The 19,016-nt window shown below is 37.5% G+C and overlaps 1 protein-coding gene across 9 annotated transcripts in view; it reads left to right on the top strand.

Moving 5' to 3' along the window:
- PTPRM (protein tyrosine phosphatase receptor type M) overlaps positions 1-19,016 on the top strand; it is a 441,289-nt gene that overhangs the window by 351,876 nt on the left and 70,397 nt on the right. For all 9 annotated transcript variants that reach the window (XM_063166391.1, XM_063166383.1, XM_063166378.1 and 6 more), the window contains one exon: positions 3,102-3,289. In XM_063166391.1, the coding sequence (XP_063022461.1) occupies positions 3,102-3,289 (188 nt within the window). The remainder of the gene's footprint in view (positions 1-3,101; positions 3,290-19,016) is intronic.

Here is a 19,016-nt window from a genome sequence, read left to right as displayed (position 1 = left end):
TTAATGCTTTCTTCAGTTATTTTTGTGATCCTTTTCTGTATAATAACAATGGTAAAATTATTTGTTAGCTTTTTTTCCCCCAAGAAATAATCTTTAAGTAAGTAGTTCAGCTATCAGGCAAACACACACTGGGAAAAATAAATTACCTGATTTTACTAAGTCTGTAAAATCTTTTAATTAGTTAGGTATGTATTTTATGACCTACTACAGCAAACCTGTGCTTACTCATCTCAGAAAATATTTCAGTTATTTCACTGCATGAAATAAATATTTTTTAACCTTACACGTTAAAAATTTAGTACCATTTTATGAACGGTGTTCCATTCAGATTAGATCTCTCTCCCAATATGTGTTTATGACTCTCTGTACAGAAATAGTGTTGTATCTGAGGTAAATCAAATTAACTGCGCTTGAGCTGGTAGGGGAATACAGCTGTTAACAAAGTATGCAGGTTTTTAATTTCAAGTTATACCTGCTCTTGCTGTCTTCTACTGTCCAAAGAAGTTGTGTTAAACTACAGGATCAAGCCTGTAGCTAGAACTAAATGATCTTCTCAGTGTGACCTCCTGGGAAAGGTGCAAGTCGGGTGAATGGTTGAGTTCAGCTTTCAAAATCTGATAGAAAAGCCACAACACACATACTGTTTCCAGATATATTATTTAATAAATGTTGTATAGCTCTGCAGGAATGGGTAAGTGTGCAGTAAGACAACTGCAGCTGTAGGAGTATTTAAGCCAGGCAGACTGCCCCTTGCCCATGGACACTGCATCTGGAGCATCTCACCCTTTGAAAAACTCACAGCCCAAAAAGCTCATGCTGCAGTGTTCAGAGGCAAAATAAAAATCTGTAGTATGTGGCTCCTAATGTACTATATAAACCAAGGATTAAAACCATTTTATTTTAAAAAGCTGAAATGATATTCTGTATTAAGGCAGCTATAAGAGATAAAGAAATAGAGAGGGGAAAATTAGTCTAAAACTAGGGAGCTTGCAGGGAAGAGATTCATAATTATTAAACTGATGCTTGCATAGTGCAAGAAAAAGCTATCTTTGCCTTCATCTTAGGCACTAACAGTCTGTGTTGCAAAGAATTTTGCAGTTTGCAGAAAAAAAAATCCTCACGTTTTCTAACCTGTTTCTAAAATTGAAATAAGCAACCTAAAAAATCATTATCAACTTTCTACACTTTTTTTTGTCTTTTGTGTCTTAGCCACCTTGTAGTTTCCAGGTGCCATTTCAGCAGCAACATACTGTACCTACACTTGTATACCACGCTTCATGCCATGCATCCCAAGGTGCTTTGCAGTACAATTTTATACCACATCAGACAAAAGCTGTAAAATTTTATGACTTAAAGATGAATCCCTTTCCTCTGCATTAGACCAGATTAGCAGACTGTCAGGAAAAGGAGTGAAATGGCCATACTCATAACCATACATTTTTCTCTGCTCTTTTGGTTTAGGTGTCAATGCTCAGTTCATGTTGACTGTATGCTTAGTGAGGACCAGATTTCATTTGTCTTAGTGGGAATTGAGAGGGCCTCAAACCATCTTTTGTTGAGCTTTTTGGCTTTAATGTCAATTTTCAGTATTACAACTAAGACCAGAATCTCACCTTTAACAAGGTGTGTTAGTATTTTTGGTGTGTACATGAGAATCTGGGACCTTTTCATACATTGTGGAACTTTCTGCTATAATATATCTAATTAATGAATGTGGAAATATTATTTTAAGGCTTCCCTTTCATATGGCTTATTTTTAAAAGTAATTTTTTTGTAAATACCTTATTTTATAAATATGATACAGATTTAGGTTTAGTTTTTTTCCAATATTCACTCAGGGAGGAATAGCTTGAATAAATCAAAGCACCCTATTAACTATATTGGTTAAAATTAAAAAACTCTAAGATACTTAAAATTATTATTTGAGTAAACAGATAAAATATTTGTGATGATTCTTGGACCTTAGAATTTCGGGTGGGTTTTTTCGCTTGTCAAGTCTGAATAAATTTTTAGAATTCCAGCTATACAGGAAGCAAGTCATATTGCTTCGTTACGTAGAGTGCACTTCCACGTCTATTTACGTCTAAGTAGAGGTTTTGATCTCAGTTCCATCTGTGTGAATTGACTCACAGTATGATATCTTGGTTTTAGTAAATATAATTTCTACTGTGAAACTGAGATCATAATCTGACTCATTTAGGAAATCATTCTGTAAAGAATAAATTAAAAACATAAAATTACCTGTAATTATTAATGTAGTACTGTTGCTTATGCCCTGTTTCCTTTTTCTCCTCCTCTTTTTTTCTCCTGATATGTATCTTCTTAAAAGTGCCAATCAATGGTAAGTTGCCCATTTGCCCCATGGAAGAGATGTGGAGGGTTGGGAGAAGTTTGTGTCTCATAAAAATTTTAACCAGCCCACGGGGGTCTCCTGTTTGTTGGCTTGCATGTCAGTTGACATATAACATTCCATGCCTAATGTGGTGGCTCATGATACACCATGGTCCTAAAGCATGTTCAGCAGTCAGTCAAGACCTTTTTCCTTACCAGATGATCCTTTGCATTTGTCCTCTTGTAGTTTGTCTCCAAGTGTCATTTTCAGATCTACATTTCCATTGCAGTCCTAGCTTGATGAACCCATAAGCCATTTTGTGCATCTTTTTATTTTGCTCACTCCAAACATTTGCTCTAAATTTGCAACGTAAAATACAGCACTTCAGTAGTTTATGAAAAATGCAAGTCCAGTTTCATTCCATGGGACTTGTTGAAGTTTCAGAATGAAACTTCCATGCAGTTTAAAATGAAATGCCTGTTTTAAAATTTGTTTGCAATCAGCTAGCAACATTTAAAACAATATTAGAGTTTGGACTGCTCTGCAATGCTTCCATTGTAGAACTATGGACTTTGCCTCATTCCAATCAGTCTTGCAATTTCCGTGTGTAAACTGCTCATGGATTTACTGTTCTTCTGGTGTAGCCTTCACAGACAGAACCAATGCTGATGGTGTCAGATTTCTGCCATTCCTCTAGAAATCTTTGTAGTTTCTATTTCTTCTAATAAGTGAAAATGAGCCAGTTCATGATGAGATACTCTTTTTCTAGATGAAACCCACACGATGGGCAGTGACACGAGCAGCCTGGTCCAGTCCCATACCTATAAGAAGCGAGATCCAGTGGATGTGCCCTACCAGACGGGACAGCTCCATCCAGCCATCCGTGTAGCTGACTTGCTGCAGCACATCACCCAGATGAAGTGTGCAGAAGGCTACGGGTTTAAAGAGGAGTATGAAGTAAGTGTCAGGTCTAAGGATCTGATCATTATGTCCTCTGGACCATTGGTTGTATGTGTCTGATGCTGAGATTTTCCCAGTGTGCACACTGCTTGCATTTTACAAAGGATGGTGTTTTTTTAGAACTTCACGCGTTGTCATGCCAACTTCGCATTATAAAAATTGCTTAAGTATATAATTGTTTAAACTGGTGTTTCTATTATTAGATTTCCAAAACCCATGCTTCAGGCCACTTCCAAAGTCACTGATGACATTTTTTCCCCTGGAACATAGAAAACAATTCATTCCCAGGAGGACCTAATCACTTGTCAACTTTCATTTGTGTGGCTGACTTAAAGAAGTTTGTTCCTGTGAGGTTTTTTTATGCCACTGTTATTTAAAAGTGATGGAATTGAAAATTATTGTGTTTGGAAGAGATTTGCTCATCAGCCAAAACCTTTTATACCAGCATTAAGCCTAGAGGAAAACTACAATTAATGTATTTAAAAAAAAAATAAAAGCAAGACCATAAAATGGAATTTATAGTGCAACCAATGACATGGCTTTTTAACTACAGTGGATCAAATGATTCTGCTGAGAAACAATTTCCAGGAAAATCACTTAATTTTCAGCCTACCAAGCTGATGAATGGCATCCCATTACAGACAGTAGGTGTAGTCATGACTAATGCCAGTAGATGCAATTCATCAGAGTGTAGTTTGTTAATAGTGGCAGGGAAGGAGGACTTAAAATAGTGAAGCTGGAACTGAAAAGCTCCTCTTTATATATGGAAATTGTTATAATCACAATGAACTGTAACTAGCCATATATTTGAGGGTTTTTTCCATTGAGCTACTGCAGTAATATTGTTTTTCTTCCATATGCCGTGAATGACTGCCCAATATATTCTAGCACTGCAAAGGTTGCAAATCTCCTTGTTTACATTTCTGTCAGACTGATATGGTCCTCTTTATAAATTTGAACTAGATAACAAAAGAATTTCTTCCTTATGTATTACCAGAAGGATAAATGTCCAAATGAAAAGGAAGGAATAGTTTGACAGGGGATTTATTTTGAATGAAGTCTCATAGATGGGTTTTGTTCTAACAAGACAGCAGGATTATATAGTCTCACCAGGGAAAGAGTTTGATTCAGGAGAAATTCACTCAGGATTCACTACGAAAATAAATCTGTGGAACAGAACAGAAAGTAAAGTAGCACATTGCCCATTAGGAGCACTTCAGAGAAGTGCAAGGATACAGAGCACTTGTTGTCATGCATAGTTTTAAGTGCTTTAAAATAAAACTTAATAATTAGGGCCACTACTCTCAATAATTTGGGCTACCAAAAGTTCACCATCTAAGCACATATATATAGTTTTAACTCCTGTTGGTGTCATGAAGAAGTTCTTGGTGTAGCATAATTGATGCAAAGAATGAATGTTAAAAAATCATATTTGTGCAGTTGCAGGCTGGTACTTCCCTGCTCACTGTTCAGCTCTGCATTAGGAATTACCCACTTGGGATACTGAGTGTCATAGCTCCCAAAACTCGTGGGCTTGGAGGAACACCCTGTTTTGCAGGATTTTACCCGTTTGTTCTCCTGGGACAAGGCTCCTGTTCCCACAAGAGGGATCAGGCCCTTGCTGTTTGCTGGAGAGATCGATACTGTGCCTGTCTGTAGAACCAGAGCACACGAGGGCACATCCTTAGGGCCACACCAGTGGCAACTTCACTGCTGCTTTCCCGTCTGTTTCTTGGGTGTGGAAAGAACAGGAGTGCATTTCTGAGAGCTGTGGATGTAAATGCAGCCCTTCATTTGCGGCCTAGTGGAGTGCAAATGATCGGGATAGCGCAGAAATCCTGAAACCTCAGGTAAATTTCCACATAGCTTGTCTGCAGTGGATCTTTGAAATCTTTCTATCCCCTGCCAGACCCTTAAGAAAGGAGAGATTTTTGCTTGGTTCCAGTGGTTTAAGATGTTAGACTGACAAGATATCATTGGCCTGATTTCCCAAGTACCCCTGCACTGATTGTGTATTATTTAATCTGTTCCCGAGTACTGCAGCATGGGAGAGCCTTTACTGGTCATGAAGGAGTCTCCTTGCTCATCTTCTTTCTGCATTAAAGAAACAAAGTAACTAGAAAAGGGAAAAGGTGGTTTCCTCAGTTCATCACGTCTTCCTCCTTACATATGTCACCTCTTGGTTTTAGACTCAGTTCTTTCACAGGGATTTCATTATATCCTTTCTCAAAAATGTCCATTGTCAAAGGGCCATAAATCCAAGTAACGAGTTTATCTGCTTCCTAAACAGATCAATTAGGCTACTGGAGGTTAGCATGGTTTGGCATACCTAGGGCAGAAACAGATAAATTCATTAAAGTCTTACAATTTCAGATAAGTTTTATTTTTAATGCTGTTTTTGGATCAACTTAAATTGGTGACTCTTCAGTGTAAAGTGGTTCTTTGCCAAATTAAGGCGAGTTGACATAAGACAGTTCCAAATCAATTTCAGAGTGTCTGCGCAGGATCTTGGACTGGTTTAACAAAATTGATTTGAAAACACACCTTTAATTAAACCAGTGCAACTTTGTGTAGATAAAGCCTTGAAAAATCAATTTCGTATTATGTTCCATGACAGGGAGTTCTGAGCTTCCATTATCTCAAAACCAGAGGTTCCTTTGAAAAGCCAAGATTTGCAAAGGGTGTCCTGCTCAGATTAGCCTCACTTACTGTCACTAACAGGACTGTGTCAATAGCAGAATTTTAAAAAAGGTTCCTCTATGTAGCTTTATCTTTAAGGCTTTCCTCCCTATCGTCTGTCTCATCTTCCCTCTCCTCCCCTTCTGTTGAACACATCCTTTCTCAAGGTTTTCTGGCAGTTAACTGTTTCAATCCAAAAATTATTTTATATCATTGAAGCAATACTATTTAAAATACAGTAATGTTATATATTGTCAAGATAAACTGCACTGAATATGTTCCCTCTGTGCTGCATGGCCTTCATTTTGATATGTTGCACCAATGTAACTGTACTAATGTCTAAATTACCATAGTTAAATAAATGAATACAGGCTCAGGGTGCCTGTCAAGGTCAGGAACATTAAATATATTATCTAATGTGTGTTAAACAATTCATTTCAGTTTAGCACTTCAGTTTAGCACCTTTTAGAGATTGATAAGAGTATTTAAAAATAGTATTTAAAAATATCATAAAAAGATGGATAATTTAAAGAGAAGTCAAAGATGGGTGTTGAAAATAATTGGAGATATGAAAGAAATTCTGTCTTAATAGCAGTCTCTTCATTTAAATGGAATTCAGAAGATTTGCTAATGTAGATATGCTAAGGTAGATGTGGTAATCATCAGTAAAACCTAACTCACTGAAAAAAATTCATTGGCCAGTGGAATATCTGGGATAAATATAAAATTATTTTAAGAAACAAAATACTCTCTAAAACCAGTAAAAGCAGAAAGTATTACAGACAAGCAGGAATTTTTTCATGGAGGATGTTTGCCCCATAGGTGCCTACTTTGAATTTTTTTTTTCTCCAAACCACTCTTAAAATAATGTCTGACTTTGAAAGAAGTCTGATATAATTTCCATTTTCTGCTGTCATGCAAAGCCATAACAGACTAGAATCCTGTCACTCAAACCCAGTCTCCAGTTGCAGCTTTTCTTTCTCTTTGGTTCCAGCTGGAAGACAAATTGGCTACCACATTTCACTTTTAAGACTTGTGCTTCTGGGGCAAAGTTGTGAAATCTTGAAAACAGTAGGAAAATTGAGTATTTTTTTAATGTTACGTTATTACAGCCACTGGTAGGACCCAACTGGCCCTATTTCTTCCTGCATGTTCCTTGTGACTCCAACTAATTTTTCTCACCTCCAACCTGTACATTTATATCACTGATATAAATCACTTTTTCTCTGATTTTATTTGATATTCTGCAACACCAGCTGAGACAGTCAGCACCATAATCAGTGCAAATTACTTTCTATCCCACAAGACACAAATTACACAGAAAACAGAAAGACTCTCGAACACTGGGTGAGGATGGGGACATTAATCCACAGTGTAAATACAGGAAGGACAGCATCTGTGTCTTCAAGAACCAGGAACAGGTAACTGTTTCTCTCCTCCTGTTTTTGTAATACAAAGGAGAACTCATTAGGCATTGTAAACGTGACAGAGATGGAGATAGAAATGAAATAGTGGGAACCGGTCCAGTGAAAATGGCGTGGAAAATTGTCAGAAATACTCATCCTTAGAGATCACTGAAATAATTTTTTCCAAGTTTCATCTGTTCAGATGGAGCTCAGAACAATTGCAGAATGCCCAGTTTAATTTTTAATCTTTCGTACTGGAAAGTTGCAGTGGTTTGGTTAAGCCATATGTTACTATGTAAGTGTTCTGTCATACACAGCAAGGGATAACCCCAACAAGTGGGGCTATAGAGGTCCTTTACACAAGGCAGGCACTTTTCCTTATCAAAGAACTTTGTTCAGACATAACCATTTTCTTCACACTGCTCTGGACTTTGCAAAAGCCTTCCAACAATACCAGGTAACTTGTTTCTGGTTGGGATTATCCCAGACACTGGAGCATTGAAAAACCTGGCCCTGTGGAGATCATGTAGGGAGGCTGAAGGAAGTAGTAAAAACAAGCAACTGCCTTATCCACAAAGAATGCTTTGGTTTGTAATTCCAGATCAATAGCAAATTGATCAATACCAAATTGTTGAAATAAAGAAATTCCAAACCTGAAACGACATTCACTGGCCTATGTTAGTAGTGACAGCTTCCCAGTGCATGCAATATCCATTTAAGTCTTGTAGAATAATGGGTGCCTTCCAGTCGTTGATCAGCCAGCATCAGTTGTCAACAACTTTTTAACAGTTTGGGATTTTTTCCATGCAGAGGAAGACACTTATTTTCCTAAATGTCAGTTGTTGTCAGCGAGTTTTTTGCTATTCTAAACCTATCCTGTATTACCCTGAATTTCTCTTCTTAACAGATTTCACATGGATGAGAAGTGCTGTCATAGTCCTTAATATCATTCACATGACACTGCCTTATGTCACAGTGTGGTTAACTGCCCAGTGATCAAGATGTCCCACAACTTTCTAAATCACACTGTTTTCCTCTCATGCTCTTCCTAAGTGCATTTTCCTCCAATTTAAATAGAAGTGCATGTATATGCAGAAACAGCTCTCTAATTTGTTTTGTTTAAGCAGGTTTAATTAGAATTTATTCTTATCACAGAAAATAGATTTAGGCAGGTCATGGCTTCATTAGAAAGGCTTTGTGCTTTTATCTGTTTGAATAATAAAATTACAGAGGTGTATAGAGTAGAGCACTTCCAGTATCCTTAGGATTACTCTCGGTGGGGTGTAGGCAGCTGTTTGCTTATGCTGTGATTCAGCTATTTTTGGTACTGATCAGTCTGTGATTTACTTGGGTATGGACCTCTTGTTTTCTTCTCAGCTGCATAAAGAGTCTGAACTGTGTGTGATCTCAAGCAGCAAGGACACTTAACAAGAGCAAGGATACCTAATTCTGCCAATTTTTTTTCTTCATGAATGTCTGCCAGACTTAGTCTTGTATGTAAAGTTTAGACCGTGTTTTTAGGAAAGCCTGGTAGCTTTAAAGTGCGTCTTTGATGACCATTGTGTCTTTCTAAGCAGTTAAAACAGAGACTGGTGGTATTGATCCATTCAGAAAAATGTTGGTCCACTCAAAAGTCGTGAGATATAGATTCTTAAGCTGATCAATGGGATGGATAAACAAGTGCAGGTTGTTCTTGTGTAGAAACTCTGGCAGTTATTTCAATCATTCACTGCTTCTACTGAGGCTGGGAGTCCTGGTTCATGCTGAGGCAAACATATGAATGAATACAAAATATGTCAGCAAGAAAAAATGTGCTGTAACATGTCATTTTTCTTGGTGCTGAAGATGCCCTGGGAGTCTTTTCCGTGATCAGATATTTAGCAGACATTTGTTTTGCTTCTCAGCATAGCTGGACTGAAAATCTAAAGCGAATTTAAAGCATGATAAGCACCTCTGATGTTATTCCTGGTCCTTAATGAGTGAGTCTGCAAAGCCATTTAAAATGGGTAATTTTAACTGTTGCATGCAGTTTTGTGGATGTGCCTCTGGCACTTCATTATCCCATGGTAATAAAGTTTCAATTTGCTGTAGGAGGTTGTGGTTTTTTTTCCCATCTTGAGCCCAGCCATCACAGCAGTCTTTCACAACTGGTTTTAATCTTCCTCCCCTTTTTACTGACCTATGACTCCATCATTATGATCTTTTCTTCTCTGAGGTCATTGCAAAATCTTTCTCAGTTTAGTCTGGAAAGATCTATGGGTGTGTGCAATGTAAAATTGGAGCAATAAAAGAAATAGTTTCAAAGTTTCAGTGATTTTTGTCAACTTAGTACCGAGCAGATCTTTGAAAATCCTGTATCCACATGTGATAAGTCCAAGTAATTAACAGAGGGGTTATATAATATTAATGGAAAGAATTAACCTTTTCCATCATACTGCTTTCTTCCTAGAGAAGCAATACACAGAGCTATATTCTTATTAAAAACAAACACTCACACATCATTCCACTATTTCAGCATGTGAAATTTGTTGAACGTTATTCTTCTGCCTGTCTTGTCTTCATCTCCTTTGGCAGCCACAAGGCTGAGAAACAGTTGAACTTGTACTAAGCAGACTCCTCAGTATATTTTACTCTGGTTGTCCACTAGTGAAGTCATTTTTGCCGACTGATCTTGCTACTGTGCTTTACCTGGTATGAAATTTATGCTCTCTCTGTACCTATTGAAATCAGGGTTTAATTTCAGATTTAGCCAATCTGTGTATTGTTATGGGCTATTGAACACAACAGTAGGAAACTAAATGAGGCCACTGAACGTCATTTCAGTCATAGTGTGAATTTCCAGAGGGAAATCTGCAAGAATGTCTTTAATGCTCACAGCTGTTAGGTGATAGGTTAAACATTCTAAATGCTAGTGACAAGTATGATTTGCAACAAAGAAAAGTTCTTGAAATGTTGCAGGCCATTTGCTGCATATTTGCACCAGCCTGACTTATTAATTATTCAAATAAGATATTGAATATTTGATCAGAATCTGTAATCTCTTCTTCAGTTAACATATTATTTACTTTGGAAAAGTGCTGATGTACCATACTTTCCCCATTGCACCTGCAAAAATGAATTGGTCCTATTTATGTGCACAGAATAATATATTGTGCTTTAATGTTCAAGATATTATTCATTACTTCCTACCCATATAAGCCTTCTTAGCTTCTTCATATTTTATTAGTGCCCTTTAAAAAGACATAAAAAAATCAGTCATGTAGTTATTCCATTTTGAATTATGCAGATGATGTTAAATGCAATTATAATCTATTAATTATATATACACTATGTGTTTTCTACAGATTGCATTTATTCACTACAAATAATTAGGCATTTTAATCCATTGCTGGTCTCATGACCAGAGCATTATTACTGACTGTTTGGAAAGTGAGAGGAACACTTTTCAAATCAAATTAGCATAATTTAGCAGTTGGGGTTTTCATTTAGCATCAGTTTATCCAGAGCATATGTAAAATATGCAATATTTTCTATAATGCAGTAGTTTTAAATAAGTAGCCATTACAAATTTTTCAGGAAATGAAAATATGTATTTTTATGTAGCCTGTGGCTCAGAGTATCTTTTAAGATGTTTTCTGACTACAATACAAGACTTCTTCTTGCATGTTTCCTGTAGTGCTTTAGTGATTGTCCTGTCAATGGAACAGATGCTCATAATTTTCTAGCAGGAATTTTTTCTTTCTTTTGGTTGCAGCATACTGAATTGACGGGCCCAAAAGAGTCTGCGGGAAGTGTTAAGTCCACTGAAAATCTGCCAGGTCATAATTGAGCAGAAAAGGGGGCTGGCAAGCTTCTATGCTCTCTTGCTGGTTTCCTGCCATTGCCTCTGTCTCTGTGTGATAGCTGCTCCCCTGGTTTACCCATCACGCCGGGTCTCCGTGATGCCCCTGCCTGCACTGTCATGGGGCTGTGCTGTTTGCTGAGCTGCTTGGCTCTGCATCTGTCTTAGTAATTAGCAGTGAGGTCACCTGGGTGCACAGCAAGTCATTTCAGAGGTGCAGGGGACATGGCCTGCTAAACAGCTGTGAGAAGATGCAGGTACCTTGGTCAGGCAAAGATTAGCAGGGTAACAATGGGCAGAAAATCCAGGGCAAAACTGATGTCCAGAGTACCCATGGAAACAAAGCTGCCCAGGAGGAGAGCAGAAGGAAAAGCAGGCTGGCTTTGGGGACTAGTGAAATACTGTCAGTGAGAGTCACTATTTCAGAAATGACATTATGGCAGTGTCAACCATGTAAAATTATTGGAGGTACTGAGTTTGCAGCTCAGTTCAAGACTGATGAAAATTCATAATATTAACACTTCTTCACAGGACAGAAACAGCAGGTCGCACATAAATCCATAAATCCACACACAAAAGCTGAAAGGTTTAGGTCTACAACATGATTTGGAATCCAAGATAGGGAAGACCTTAAGCATGTGTTGAAGTTCAGTTGGTTTTAAAGGGATTTAAGGGACTGTTTCGAAGTTGCTTTGAATATACCTTCTTTCCTGTTTTACATTTTACATAAATGGAAGCCACACAAGGGACATCATAGACCTGGTCATATAACGGTGAAGAAGCTTGAATATCCATCCACATAAATGGTGCAGTTCCTTCCCCTTAAGGTCTTCAAAAGATTCATGACTGACAGTGCTCTGCTTTGGCCTGTGTTAAAAATAAATGGATCATGTTTCTGTAAAAATCAGCTGAGCTCAGTTATTACTCATGTAGCTTTAAGGTGTTTGCCTATGCTATAATAACTGTTCTTAATATATTACAGAAAAGAAATTCTTGTATCTACAAGAGAGAGGTCTGGGTCTCCAAGAGACAGACCATCTCTGTTCTTAAATCACACACCAAAGGGAATAAAAAGAAGTGAGGAACTTCCTTGATGCATGGGCTGGGGCTGTTCAGAGGCAGACATAGCTATGGCTGCCTTCAGCTAACAAAGGGAGGCTCCAGTAAAGGGGGCATAAGCTCTTTTGGTGAAATTGTAGCTTTTTGTCCCTGTCCTGTACATAAAGGGTTCCTTTCTGAATTGAATGCCTCCTACTGCTGGCTTTAGGACGGTGGAAGCTTCCACACAGTGCAGTATTGGTTCCTAAAGTAAGCATAGTTTGTGATTAGTCTGGGAGATGACAGCAGGAACAATTTGCTTTTGATGCTTAAATACCTGGTTGTATCACAGAGCTTAGAGTTTTGAAATGAGATAATATTACCATTCCCATTGATTACACTGAATATCTACATGAGCCATCTCTGTGCTTTTCCTTCCCAAAAATGATGGTCAAACAACAGACTTCCAGTATGACATGACAAATGTTAGAAAGGTAGGTCAGATCCTGCATCCTCTACTCAGGAAATAGCAGTAAAAGCAGCCACCTCCTACCCCACATGAATAGTTAGAAAAGGAGAGAGGGGACTTAGATGGGGAAAAGCTTGTAGTGTGAAGCTCTTTTTAGATTTTTCATGTCCTTCCAAAGTCCTCTGAATCTAAGCATGACTGTCAAGACACATGCTTTTTAATCTTGAGAAAGTCTGCATGCAACAGTTTGTCAGTCTTTTATGATCCCAGTATTGCTCTTCCATGTGCTGTCAACCATTAGTCATTGCCAGAAAATTTAAGTGTATTATTTGGTTGAAAAGTATTTCAGTAACAGTGTCCTCTGTATGAGGCTGTGATATCTGCTGAGCTTTTGTTCACTTAGCCTTGATTTTTTTTATCTGCAATTGTTTCTGTTTTTCATTGGTGTTGCTTGTCAAGCTGGACAAAGGAAACTAAAGTAAAACTCTGCATTTTGGGTTTGTAGTTTTGCTCATTCACCCACTCATACTTAACTCCAGCTTTCATGCTCTGTGTAATGCTGTTGTACACAGCTTCCCTAAGGCTGGCATAATAAACTAGGCAAAGATTATATGAGTAAGGAAATCCTTACAAGTGACAGAGAACCACTTTATCAGGTCCAGTACCAAGTCTCTACTTTCCTTCTAGGACAGTGAAATATCACTCATTCCTGGTTGCTGTAATACCCCCTTAGGGTATTCTGAGCTGTGCCAGAGATCAGTGTTACTTCTGCAATGGTAACAGCAATTACTCATTATTTCTTATAGTACAGGAAATCAGGAGCACCCAACAAAGCTATTAAGCAGCAGGTTTAAAATGAACAAAAGGAAATATTTTTCACACAGCACATAATTACATCGTGGAGCTCATTGCCTCAAGATGCTGTGAAGCCAAAATTATAAATGGGTTAAAAAATGAGCTAGAAAAATTCATTATTAAACACAATGGCTGTGTGCAGTCTCTGACTGAGGAAGAGATTGCTCAGGAAAGCCATTGATTGCTAGAAGCTAAAAGGGTATGCTGGGGAAAGATTCACTCTCTGTTTGCTCTATTCTTCATACTTTTTTGTAAACATCTGCTACTAGTTCTGTTGCAGAAAAACTAATCGGTTGTATGGACCTCTGGTTTGACCCAGTGTGGCTGTTAACTCACATCAAAAGGAAAAAAAATAAATCAATGCTCATGTATATACACAGCAAACAGTGTGATGTGAAATAGTAATTCTTTTTCTTTTTTTTTGCCATACTGGTAGTCAATTTTATAGAACTAACATCACTTCAATTTATAAAGAACACAAACTGCTTCTTAAATCAAATAGCATCTTCAGTGTTTTCTAGTTATTTTCTTTTACCAGCAGTTTTCCTGGTCCACTGCCTTACTGGTGGACTGCAGGACTGCTGTGGACTGGGCTGCAGCTTGATGATGCTGTAAAGGGAAAGAGGGAAAATAAAAGAAATTCAGTTGTAAAATACTTTCATATAAATGCATTTAGTTGCTGTGCTAAAGCCTAATCCTTGAGCCTTTATTCTGAGCAGTTCTTTATTCTGCAAAGTGTCTCATTTCCATTAATTAGAACCTTTCAAGAGAGATGTATTGATCAGAATACATTGAGGTAGTGAAACTCCTAGTGTGGGCAGTAAACCACTTCTCATGTTTTGGAGAGCAAAAGGGGCACCATTATCTGAATTTTGAAGTTAAACAGGTTGAGCTTCCAAACCGCACCAAAGCATTTGCTTTGGTTTTGCACTGGGAAACACATTTAAATGTAAGAAAATTTGGTGTCTTGCTGCTTTCCTAGTAGTTTTCTACACATTTTAGTTCTGCCACTGACTTTTTAATTGTCTCTTCTTTTACAACATCAGCAGCTTGAATTTTGAGTTTTGATGGTTACATTGTGAATCAAGTCTATAGAAGCGACAGTAGCTGGAACATGCAAAACTGTTTGAATGCAAGGAAAATCACATAAATTGCTCATGCTTTTTATATGTTTAATTGTAGATCTGGTTTGAGATTGACATATTTTCCCTCCATTTGTCAGTTTTTTTCACAGCATTTGTGTTTATTTTACTGGTATTTACTAAGCACATGTATCTCTGGCACACAAAGAAAGCTATAAAAGCTGTGCTATTGCAGGATTTATGGCTTCTTTGAAGATTAACTGTTTTGTGGATTGCTTTTTATTTCTTGCTATTGAGACTATGTGTTTCTTATTTTTGGCAACATTTTTTATAAGGACTTTTTTCCTGCCATTAATTGATATTTGAACATTGCTTATGTAGAAGGACAGCCTAGTTGGGAAGCATGTCTTTCATTTTGACATAACTAGGAGTGTGTTTTCTTTTAGCTGAAGTATGCTACAGTGGAATTGCTTTAAATACCTTGTAGGGGGATGAGGTTGCTTATTTTAAAAATAGTCCTTTTCCAGGGGCCAAGAAACTAATGAAGTTACTAAATTTTGGTCTAACTGCACACTGACACAGAGGGCTGCTTGTGCTTCATCAGTATGAAGCACATACCTGCACATGCCTGAGCATACCTGAAGCTCACTCCCTGCCAGAGTCCCTGGAAACCTGGCTGACAAATCTGGAAGTGTAATAGTAAGATGATTTTTTTTGGTGTCATGAAATATTTGGATAGTGCTACCCATATGACTGTTTTAATGTGGAACAGCAGTGTTTTGGAGTGCTCAAGCTTAATAGTGCAGTAATACTGAAAAAAATCCTAAAAAGTTTGTTTTCCTCTCTATTTTCATGAAGTAAAAGGAAAAAAAGTACTCTGTAGAAAGTACTATATTGATTGTCACTAATACACACTGCATTTAAGCTGAAATTCATGTCCATAAAGCAGTGAAATACTTCATTCACCATACAGTTTCTGCCCACACCTGGAAAGGTTTCAGCATGTTCTAATGTAAAATAGAAAAATTATCTTGATTTACACCAGAATTCAAGTTTGATCTGTTATCATATTGTGTTTGTATTTTAGGTGATATGAAAAGTTTAATTGCCAGCTATTGTTACTACAGTGAAGTTATAGAGAATGAAAGCTTCCACATTCAAGTACCTAATATAAAAAAAAAACACAAACCATAATCTTTTGAGGTATTGTCTCAGATATACTTTTAAATGTATTCTTATAGAACTAAGATTCAGGGTGACATAGAGCAAGGTAGGGCCAGAGTGGGACATGTAAGACCTTACCTCTCTCTTCAGCTGCAATGAGGTTGTAACCAGGTGGGGATGGATCTCTTGTCCCACGTAGCAAGCAACAAGACAAAAGTAAACAGCATCAAGTTGGTGTCAGGGGAGGTTTAGATTGGATATTGATTATTCCACCTAATGTCAGGATTGGAACATTTCAGTGCCAGGTCACTCTTGTCCGTTTATCTCACTCTTCATCATTTTGTTGTGGTCCATTTGCAGAATTTGGCTCATGGAGTTCATTAATAAATCTAATAAATATGGACTTTGCTGGGTTGCTATTTTAAACAACTAGTAATTGGCTTAATGAGAAACAGATGCCTGGAATCTTTGTATTGTCTTCTAAGGGAAATATTTATATAGAGACTCAAATTTTTTGAAGTTTTGTTTTATAGAGGGATGCAGAAAATAAAGGCATCTGCTGCTATTCAACAGAGCAGTTATAATGTTGGCTTGCCTCAATGAATCTAGCTTGAGTGCAGTGTTCTAATGAAAGGAAATGTAGAATAAAAATTTAGACCTGCAATGTATATAAATCTTGAAATGTCCACAGATAGCTGATAAATTGCTGTGTTTTGTTCAGTTTATGCAAAAGATAAAATCAAGAAGCAGATTGCAGAAGCCAAAATTACACATCAAGTCATTAAACCTCAATCTTCATTACTGAAGAATTGTTTTGATACTCAGCAAGAGCAGAATCTGAACAAAAGAGTAGCTAGGTGACATGTTCAGAAGAGTCCTGCACACCAGGAGAAAATCCGCAGAATAATGTCATAGGTATGATCTAAGTGCAGAACTATGATTGCTCCTTTTCTGTTCTTAAGGCTCTGAATATAAACAATATTTTGCACTGATTTTCTCTTTGTGACTAACCCTTTATTTCTTTGTTAAGTTTCATGTCTCATAATCCGTTTGTGTTAACATAGACTTGGTAACTTTTCAGGTAGCTCTCTTTACTTCATGTCCTCACCATATTGTCCTTTAGAAAAAAGACTGTTCTGTCAAGCAATGATACTTTTCTTCCTTTTTTTTTCTTTTTTTTTACTTTTTTTCTTTTTTTTTTCTTTTTTTGCTGGAATCCGTTTGCTGTGAGTATTACGTTTGGGTTGTTAATTTACTAAACTGTGTTACTTGTACATAGTAATTTTAAAACGCCACCAAACTAGAGGAGATGAGACATTCTTGTTGAATATCTGCCCAGTGAGTAACTCATGACACTCAAATTCCCCTCTCCATCATTATTAACGGAGATAGATTTTTTTCTGTTAGTTAGTTCAGTACTTATTTCACTTGCAGAGTGTATTCTCTCGATGTAGCTGTGTCACTGATAAATAAGAAGGAAGAGATATTTTCACTGGGACATTCAGAGATCCCCATTGTATTGTGCAAGTTCGGAAGACTTTTCAAAGCTCTTTGAAAATTTCTCTCTTGGAATATAATAGGTGGTTACATAGAAAGAGAACTGGACAATCGAAATGTCCATCAATAAGCTCCTGTAATCACATGCTATAGTGGAATTGTCACATATGCATTTTATTTTTCTACTGAGAAAATATTAGTATTGCATATCAGATGGTAAATGAATGATGCAGAACTGCTCTTCAAATAAGAGCATTTAGGGACAAGCCCTTTTTGTCCCTCCCTCATTGTTAACTTCCACAGAGTACTTCCACTACACATTATCCATTAGCTGAGCCTGGGTCATTTGAGTAGCCTCGATTCAGTGCATTATATATTTGAATGAACTGTCTGGTTTTAAGCCTGGTTGATGAATTTATGCAGGGTTCCCTCTCTTAGAATGAGGAAGTGCTGTCTATACATTTCAAGCATCAAAATAAGGCAATTCAGGTTGGTGAGCTGCAGCTCTTCATTAGTGTGCCTAAGCAGACACTGTTTGTTCTAATGAGTAGTCTTGGGGCTGTATTGAAGGTCTGCTGTCTGTCAGTGTACAGTGAGCAAACTAAAAATAATTAGGTTAACAATTGACAGCAACACTTGTCATCATTGTCAATCCCATTACTACCTCTACTATTTCTATTCTGATTATCTTTATGTGCTCTTAAACACTCTGTATTATTCTTTGAGTAGTTTTTCAGACAGATGGGAAATCATCTAGGACCAACACCATTTTTTTGAAGGTTTTATCCACCTTTCCAGTAAGTGTGCAGTCGTCCAAAGGGGAGATGATTGACAGGAAGCAATTACAGAGTGAGAGCCTGCAGAGGGATGTCTTGGAAAAGGGAACATAACTTTAAAACCCAGAGCCAGGATTTTTGAGCAGTGAAGTAGCAGGAGCTCCCGTTGCTGTGGAAGTTCTCAGTGGCTCTACTGTGACCCATTACTGCTCTCCCCAAAGCAGAAAGTGTACCAAATGATCAGCTCAGGGACTGGTTGCCAGCCAGCAAAAGTGGTAAATAGACATGTAGTTTTTAGATAGGACATCTTTTTCTTTAGAACAAGGAAACTGCTGGCCTAAAAGTCAAGCCCAGAGGAGTAACTAATTGACTTTATATGTGCTAGCAAACAGTGTGTTTGCAAACAAGCAAAGCAGACATTGAGGCACCCAAGTTTCCTGTGAAGATCAAAAAAATGTAATGAGCCAGCACAATGGAGGGCTATCCTTTTTCTGAAAGGGCACTGCAAGTAGACCTTTATTTGTTTTAGCATACCCTACTACTCTTACTTCCCTTGAAAAGTTCTATCTTATCTATGGGAAAAAAAACAGTGCAAAATATTTGTGTTCCATCTGTGCACACCAGTGTTTTCTGGCTTTTATCTTGTAGTTAAATGTGATGTCAGTGTTGCCTTGTAGCAGAATTAAAATCTTCTTATGTGAGCTTTGTTTTTCTCTTATCTTCTATTCAAACTATATTAACTAGAGCAGCCGAGATACACTCATGGAAACCCTTGAGGCCCACTTAGTGAGCCAAATCTGAGGGGTGCTTTATCACTTCTGAAAGGTTAGATCAGCTGTGTGTACATTACAACTTGGATGAAGATAGGGGAGGGGTTTATTCACTTTTCAAATTCAACATTAGTTTGCTTTTGTTTT

This window comes from Melospiza melodia, chromosome 1, assembly GCF_035770615.1.
Source record: "Melospiza melodia melodia isolate bMelMel2 chromosome 1, bMelMel2.pri, whole genome shotgun sequence".
Classification (NCBI taxonomy): Eukaryota; Metazoa; Chordata; class Aves; order Passeriformes; family Passerellidae; genus Melospiza; species Melospiza melodia.
Note: the sequence above shows the minus strand (reverse complement) of the source record. Positions and strands in the feature narration are given on the sequence as shown.